Source organism: Heterocephalus glaber, unplaced genomic scaffold (assembly GCF_053883595.1).
Source record: "Heterocephalus glaber isolate CG9 unplaced genomic scaffold, H.glaber_assembly_v1.0 deba00001538, whole genome shotgun sequence".
Taxonomy (NCBI): Eukaryota; Metazoa; Chordata; class Mammalia; order Rodentia; family Bathyergidae; genus Heterocephalus; species Heterocephalus glaber.
Window position 1 is genome coordinate 34,514,795 of NW_028258333.1, and position 8,968 is coordinate 34,523,762.

Here is an 8,968-nt window from a genome sequence, read left to right on the forward strand (position 1 = left end):
ATATTTTTAGGACACCTTTGGCAAGAGAATAGGAAAGCCACAGCTGAGATTTGAATAGATTCTCTCTGGCCTCATCCTTCTGTTTAAGACAAATAGGAACTTTCATCCACCTGCTTTTTTTGTTCTTTAGTCTAAAAAAGTATAAATGTAAAAGTAAACTCATTTTTCCATCAGCAGTAAATGTTGTGTTGATACACTCTAATGGAGTCTAAGATTGTTTTAGGCCCCAAAGAAGGTCATATAACAAACTTTAGACTGTCTTGACAATAGGTTTAGTTAGTTCAAACACTTCATTGGGAGGCTTAGCAATCAGAACTGTGATTCCAAGGCAGAAGGGCAGGGAGTTAGCTCTTATTGAATGTTTAACGTGTGTCAGGACCTGTTCTAAGCATTACAGCTTTAAGCATTCCTACTTAATATTTGTATTAACCCGTGAGGAAAACTATTATGAGCCTCGTTTTGTCCATAGGGAATCAAAGGCACAGAAAAGTTAAATGTTTACAAAGGCTATATGCCTAGTAAAGTTCAGAGTAAGGATTTGAATCTTGCACCAACACTATCTGTTATCACTCTGTTGTCTTTATAATAACCCTTTCAACCAAATATCTTTGCATTTTACATCCAAGGATGATAAACCAAAGAAGCTAACTAACTCTCCCAAGGTTCCAAGCTGGTAAATGATTGGATTTAAGCAACAATCTGTCTCCAGAACCCATCTATTTTTCAGTATATCCCATTACTGTAGACCTTAAGGCAGGAGATCATGAACTCTCTGAAACAAAAATACTTGGTTTTGGAATGAAGATCCCTGGCTATTTTCAGACTTTCAGCAACTCTGTTTTACTGTTTTACTCCTCCCTTTGCTTTATAATTAGGTTGGAGTCTTTTTGAAACCTTAGTTCAGTTTGTGATAGGCTCAGAAGAACTGCCCTTGTCCCCACACATCTCTGTATACTTAATAAATCTGGAGCAGACACCTCTGACTACCATTTCTTCCCCTTTCTCCTGGATCCCACCACTCCGGATATTCAGTAGACCATCATAATCTGAGACTACATGTTAAGGACTACATGTTCCAACTCCTTTTGGAATAACAATTCAGTTTCAAAAGACACAGCCTTTATATATCATCTTCCTAATGCACATGACAGAAATTAAATCTGGACAAAATTTTAGTAGCTGATAGGTTGAGAAACTTGTCTTAAAATATAGTACTATATGCTGAGAGAGGTGCCCATCAGGCCAGTGTAATCAATAAATAGAATGACGCAGTACACAGAGAAACCATGAGAAAGCAGAACATCCTTCCTCTAACTTGCTTCATACTGCTGCCTAAGGTTTGATGATTATTAATCCCAAGGCTTTGTTTCCTGTCTTAGTTACTTTCCTTCACCGGAACAAAAATACCCAACACCCAGAACTTAGAGGAGGGGAAGTTTCTTTTGGTTTACCGTTTCAGTCCATGGTTGGCTGGCTCCAAGGCAGAAACAAGATGGCAGAGGGGCAAGGTGGAGGAAAAGGCAGTCAAGCCATGGCAGCCAAGAAACAGAGAAAAGGGAGGAGCCAAGGACAAGAATACACTCATGCAGTTCATTGCCTCCAGGGACCCACTTCTAACCAGGCCCCACCTCCTAACGAGACACTTCTGAACTCATCAGTGGATGAACCACTGATGAGTATCACACCTCCATGATCTAATCCTCCATGATCTTCCACACATGAGAATTTTAGAGGAATTTTTAAATCTAAAGCATTACATTCCCTGTCCAGTATAACTAATTGGGAGGAAAGGATAGAGTAATTCTCTTATCCAGTCTCTCAGCAGTTTCAGTCATCCACAGTCAACTATGATCCAAAAATGCAGGACATTATAAAAAGATGCTTTGAGAGAGAGAAATAAAGACCACTATTATATATACCATTATAATTGTTCCCATTATATAATTAGCTATTGTTAATCTCTCATTGTGTCTAATTTATGGATTAAACTTTATCATTGGTATGTACACATAGGAAAAGATAATGTATCAGGCATCTACTGAGAATTTTAGAAGGTATCCTTTGTGGATAAAGGAGAGCTGTAGCACCTTACTATTTTTTAGTCTTTTATGTATCAGCATGAATTTAATCATTCAACATTTATTCCATATTATATTCATTAACCACCTACTTTTTGCCATAGGGTTTTCAACTAGGAAGTATAAAAAGGATCATTAAAGATACAAGAAGGAAGAAAGAAAAGTGAATGCTATGAGAAAATTTTAGGGGGTCTACAAACTAATTTTCTTGTTTCAGAATTTGTCTAGGATTGGCCCAGTCCAGTTGCAACCATAAATTTTATTCTCCCAATCTCCACTGTGATCCCCGACTTTCTTTAAACATCCAATATTTACAGAATTGGTTATGTAGAAAAAAATTAGAGAACGGAAGTTAGGTTTTAAAGTAGGACATTTAGGGTATAGAAGCAAAGGAAGGTTGAAAAGAAAAGAGACTTAAGAGAGGAAGGAGAGAAAATAAAAAGCAAGGGAGAGCAGGAAGGAAAAAAGGCTTAAAATTCACTAGTTTGTGAAAACCTCATCGGTTTTATTTTCAACCCAGGACATGCAGGAATGAGTCAAGGAACCCAATAGTTTTGTGAATCTAGAACTTTTATTATTGACTGAAAGCAAAAGGCTTACAACCTGGAAATCGCTGGCATTCTGGGAACAACAAACTTATTACTATTGTTGGTTTTTTGGGTTTGGGGTTTTTTGGGTTTTTTTGGTACCAGGGATTGAACTCGGAACCTTGCACTTGAGAGGCAGGAGGCAGAACCACTGAGGTAAATTCCTGGCCACTTATTACTATTTTTATGTGCATTTTCTCTGTTACCACCTTTTGCTCATCTACTACCAACCAGATTCTGCATGGCAGAAGACAGTAACCCTGAGCAAAACTTCTCTAACCCCAATGTGCTTACTTTTAACCCTTGATCCTCTTAAAGCACTCAGATGTTCAATAATTATTTTTAAAATATATGGCTTCCTTACATAATTTATATAACTTTATGATTAAAATGATAAGGAGGTACTATACTTTCAAAGAATTAAATGATTGCTTTTGTTTGACCTACTTAAGCCCACTGGCAAATTTTAAAACATACACAAATTTGAAAAGCTACTTCCCTATGACTTTTAATTTCTTTTGTTTTCTTTGGTAGATATTTTAGATTAGAACATTGCAAAGATACCTTCCAGCTCCCATACTTATGTTTGCTATTCTTATAATAGGAAATAAAAACAGAATTTGTAACTTCTTATGATGCTCCAAATCACAAATCACAAGGCATAATGAAATATGAGTCACATTCACTACATTGTGAAATTTTTCTCATTGTGAAATAATTTTCTTATTTAAATGACATAAGGTCTTTCAAGATCCTCTTCATTCAAATCTGCAGGCAAGTTTTCTGACACATTTAAAGTTGAACCAGAAAACTCAAAAGTCCCTTTAATCCACTAGCCTCGGGATACGTATTAGACTCCCTGTAAGCTCTAATGACCTCAATGTATCACCACAGGTTATTTGATGAAAATTTCTTCCCTTATCCCTGAAAAAAGATAATGACAAAGTAGGAACAATGCTACCTAACTGCAACTTGTGTGGTTCTAAAAATATTTTCCAGAACCCTTTAAATTAGCTCAATACATGGGCTGGGGATTTAGCTCAGTGGTTGCGCCGCCTGCTGCGCAAGCGCAAAGACCCGAGTTCGATAACCGGTACCAACCCCCCCCCCCAAAAAATTAGCTCAATACATATAATACTTTTCACTCAGAGATATCATACAGTTAACCAATTAAAAGGTATAATTAAAATAGCAATTTGATAAATGTTATTTTCTTGACATTTAAGATTAATAGGTCAGTGAAAAAATACTTTTCAGTTACATAAATCAGTTGTATGCCCAGATTTGCCAATATATTACTAGATTCTATGCAAAGAGATTAGTACTTATTACATAAATTAAAATAATTAATTTTGTATGTTTTGTGTTTTCTCAATAGATTGGATTCTTCAAGAGGCCACTAAAGAAGAAAATGGAGAAATGAAATATTTTTAAGAGAAAAGAATAACAATTATTCAGTGACCTATCCTCAGGTTTGCCTCAAATATGTGACAAAAAGTTTATAATATAATCAAAGGCACAGTCACATAACTCAATGTAATCCATCAGGGATTAATGACTCGGTAACTGACAGATCAAGCATGATCCAAAAAGAGTATGCAAAATATATATTTTATAAAGCAATGAAAAATATTTTAAATACTCATTTTTTTGAGTAAGCAAAATTACATAGTGTTTTAAAGAAGAATAATTTATACAAATATGTTTATATCTTGTCACCATCCAAAGTACAGTATTTAATGAATGCAGAGATTTCTGATGATTAAAACATTTAGTTTTAAAACAATATAAATTAAAATTTTTTCCTGATTCCTGATGGATGTCTGTATTCAACTTGACAGCATTTGTAAATGCCAAGAAATGAATTACCTGAAAGAGATAACTTCTTCCAATTCAAATGAGAATATTTTCCCCTAGTAGAGTCCATATACAATATGGACTGAAGATAAAACTAAATCACAGAGATACATTCAACATCTTTGTGCTGGGTTTTGCAGTTGGAAAGGTTTTTTTGTTTTTTTGTTTCTTTTAATATGATCGGAAAATAGTGGAATTGACCTGACATTCTATATAAGATAGAAATCAAGATGGCAATTGTTTAAAAACAAGTGCACTGAACAGATTAATTTAAACTTTTAAGAAACATGCTTAATTTTGATATTGAGCTCTAAAACATGAAACTTTTTTTATACAAAAAAACCCCACTTAAAGCAGATCTGTATAGCATAACAGTGATTTATCATGAAAGGCCACATTGTATGCGGGACTTGCCAAAATGGTTTTGAAATGGAACGTGTCAGGATAGATGGAGAACCCTGAAATGCTAAAATCATTTGCCGAGCAGCTTCCAAGATGTTACAGAAAATAGTTTTCTCAACTCCTTGGTACAGGGTTCATTTAAACCCCCAACCTCTGACAGTATGTTTATTTTTCATTTTTTAAAAGGTATTTAATTTTCCAAACACATTTCTTCTTTTCAAGAAAAGCCAGTGTTCCATTTCAATACTGCATTTAACCAAAAAGTTACTTCAATATTTGAATAGAGACCCAGAAATGTATTGTGAAGAATTTTGGGTTTGAAGCTCAAACCAACGGAAAGATATCACACTTCTACGTGTGCTTCTTCATTCTTGAAGTAATCTTTGCAGCTCCTTGGACTCTGCTGATGCATTAAGCTTCTAAGCTGCTCCATTTCTTAGGAAAATAACAATGAATGAATATATGTAACTGCATGTGTGAACTGCTGCTGTAACGTTATTTGCTGATAATTCTTCAATGACTCCTTTTCTCCACTTGATTTACTGTCACAACCCAGCTTCTGCCAATATGTAGAAGGTGCTGAGCTTTGCTTTCCTCATGAAAGAGAAAGTCAACAGAGAAACTAAATACCATGAGTTTAATTTTTTTGAAACTGATTTTAAAGGAATTACCTTAAGACTCAGAGTCAGCCTACCTGTTGGCTCTCTACCTTTACATCTAAAATCCTGAAAATCAGAAATGCGTCTGGGGGATGCCAACAATATCTGGTTAGAAAAAAGAATAGCCGGGGATTTAGCTCAGTGGTGGGTGCCACCGCCTGCCTCGCAAGCGCAAGGTTCTGAGTTCAATCCCCGGTACCAAAAAAAAAAAAAAAGAAAGAAAAAAGGATAAATCTTTCTAGAGCTTGGCTGTCCTCCAACTGGTTTGTCATTGTTCTGAAATAATTTTCTTTTGGAATTTCTCTCTTCAGGAAGCATTCTTTCTACCCACTTTTTCTTTCCCAACAAACTCCACACCATATTCCAGTATGTGCTCACTTGCTCAGCAGCCCTGCTCTGAGCTCAGTACCTTAGAAGTAAATCAGACAGATAAATTTAAGTCCTTATTTGCATGTATGACTGATAGACAAAGCATTCATTAAACTGTAACTGTGCATATTTAAACAAAAACAGAAAGGAAGACATTTTGAAATTTTTAGAAAACAGAGAAGGAGCTATTTGGCCAGATCAGCTAGCTTCCATGGCCATTTGCTTAAAACAATTTCTAGCATGAATCATTATGGTTATTAATAGAATATGTAATGAACCAGAGATCCCATTTCTCTAATATTATAATTTGCTGAGGTCTATGTGAGTGTAAGTATATATATGCATGCACGTACACATGCAGATTGAATACAAAATACCTAAATAATGCCGAATGAAATTAACACATAAAAGCTTCACCAGAAAGAAAAGTTTGATTCCTTCATTTTTCATATAGTATTTGTTTTTCATTTATATTTGGGCTTAGCTGATATTCCTGCCAAATACAAATGCAGAGAGTTTGATTTTAAAAATAACAGTAAAGTTTCCAAATTAGCTTTGTACAAATGTCCTATAACATATTTATGATTAGGAAATATGCTAAATTCTAATATTTTATTTTAAGACAATAAGAAAAGTGGGTAGTATTTAACACTATTTGTGAAATTATAGGCTAAATTAAATTGCCAAAGACTGTTTTTCTTTACCTTTGATAGTTTTTTATAATGACTACTGGCTTCTATCAGGAACATTACAGTCCCTTTCCTGACCAAACTTACAATGGCATATTGGTAAATTATTTAACACCTTGCTCTCCAACAAGAAAAAAAAATCCTTGATTTTATCATTTACCAATTTTCATGATTTAAATACTCTCTCCATAGGCATTTTTCAGGCTACCAACATAATGAGCCTAACCAGCTTTTAAAATTTCTCGAAATGTGTCAATCAGTTCTTCTGAACCAGTATAAGCTGGCTTTAGCACACCCCTAAAATAGATCACGTAATGGATGGATGGATAGATAGATGTCTATTTACATGTTCAAATACACACAATGTAATCATATTTAAAATTATGCTAAAATGCTAATTATATTATACCAGTTGACATAATGTTACCTAGTTTCCCATTCTTCAATGTCAATTTCTTAAAATTATAATATCTCTTTAATATTGATAAAGTGACATGAACTTGCATAAGAGGAAAGGAAGGAATTGAAAGCAACAAAATGCAGTGAAATGCAACCCACAGTGTAAATCTGATCTACTCAGCAGCCACAAAAAGGCTGTTTCACTCTCTCAAGGAATCCACAGCCCTGCAAGCAATATTATTAAAGGTCATCCTTTATAAATATTTTAACTTCTATGATAAAATTTAAACTTCAATGATCAAATTATTTAAAATATTTTCCTCTGAGCAGTAGACTCATTGGCAACTTAATTCCTGAATATTTTCTGTGTTGCAAACACTTACTTGAGAATAGGCTCTGGGAAGAGATATTTTTTCCAAAATTTGATGCTTAGATAATTATAATAATTTTATCTGTAAATGTGTATGTACATTCACATTCATATATTTACATATATAAATACCCTCTTTTCCTTTTATGAAACCAAGATCTAAGCTCGATTAGAAAACAGAAATATTTGCACTAAAAGAAAAATATTGGTTGGTGATGAAGTAACACTGAGTTGGAGAAGAGATTGTGAAAAGCCCTGGCTCTGTAGGGCCATCTTTTGTACGCTGTGAGCAGCAGCTCATCCACTTCCAGATAGTGCAGTTTTCCATGGGCAATATCCTGGTTGAACATGCCATCAACTCTGTGTGAACTGCCTGTCTTGTTCACACAACACTGGGCAATCTAGAGAAGACTGGAGCCCAGATCCTGTCTCATGTGCTACCTGCACATGACATCATTGTCCAAATAAAGTGGCTTCTGGCAAGTAAATGGCTAAAAATCCTATGCATTCTTCATTTGATTTCTAAAACTTCTTAAGCACCTCACTCACCTCCCTTCAGTCTTCTACCCAAATAAAGATTTTCAGGAAAAACACTGAAGGAAACATCTGTTATTAAAGCATGTGCTTTGTTTTCTGCAAATGCCACTTCAGTGAGTTGATTATTTATATAGGATTTCCAAGCTCAGAGTTGCCGTGGTATAATGTTGCAGGAACAAAGTGAAATGTACTTCAGATATGCAACACTCTAAGAGATTTACAAACTATATGGGACACCATCAGCAATGATGCCAACACCCTACAATTCCCATCCTCACTGTGGAAATATTTTAAAAAACTGAAAAGATGGGCCTTAACCTCAAATTAATATCATATTTTGTAATCAAGATGTACCATTGAATTGCAAACAGCAGAGTGTTATATGCAAACACAACTTCAAGGTGAGTCCTCTTTCCAATGAGACAGCTGTTCCAAAACTCCTTCCACACAGAAATCCTGAAGCCACCACTGGACCTTAACTGTGTTAACACTGCAGTGAAAGGAAGCCCAAAGCACATTCCAAAATACTATGGATGGGGCCAGGATCACTGCTCCATGAGTGGTTGGTCAGGGTAATTGCTCATGTGTAGCATATGCAAAACCCTGGGTTTGATCTTCAGCACCAAAAAAAAAAAAAGAGGGGACACTGCTACATGCTGCTGTTTCCCAAATGAAAGTACTGTTGTAAAATGCTACTATGTAGAACAATAAGAATGGTGTTAAACCGTAACATTATAATCCAGTGAACACATCACGGTCTTTTATTCTCACATTAAAATTTACCTTAAATTTGGAAATTCAAAGTAACAGCCTTTTCACTATCAGTCTTGAATTTAGAAATTCAAAGTATCAGCCTTGTGGAAAATGTAAAGTTGCGCAGATTGGCTCCTAGTCCCAGCCTGATTGTCCAGTGCACCATCTGGCACCCAAGATGTCCAGTTCCTAACTGATGAAAAATTATAAAGCCCCCGAGTTGAACTCCTGAATCTTCCACTGTTCTCCTGGAAAGAAGAGTAGCTTC

General features: G+C 35.3%; 1 protein-coding gene across 3 annotated transcripts in view; it reads left to right on the forward strand.

Moving 5' to 3' along the window:
• Itga1 (integrin subunit alpha 1) overlaps positions 1 to 5,831 on the forward strand; it is a 140,107-nt gene extending 134,276 nt beyond the window's left edge. For all 3 annotated transcript variants that reach the window (XM_004848539.3, XM_021261433.2, XM_021261434.2), the window contains one exon: positions 4,044 to 5,831. In XM_004848539.3, coding sequence (XP_004848596.1) covers positions 4,044 to 4,088 — 45 coding nt within the window. In that variant the 3' untranslated portion in view covers positions 4,089 to 5,831. The remainder of the gene's footprint in view (positions 1 to 4,043) is intronic.
• Positions 5,832 to 8,968: the final 3,137 nt, after the last annotated feature.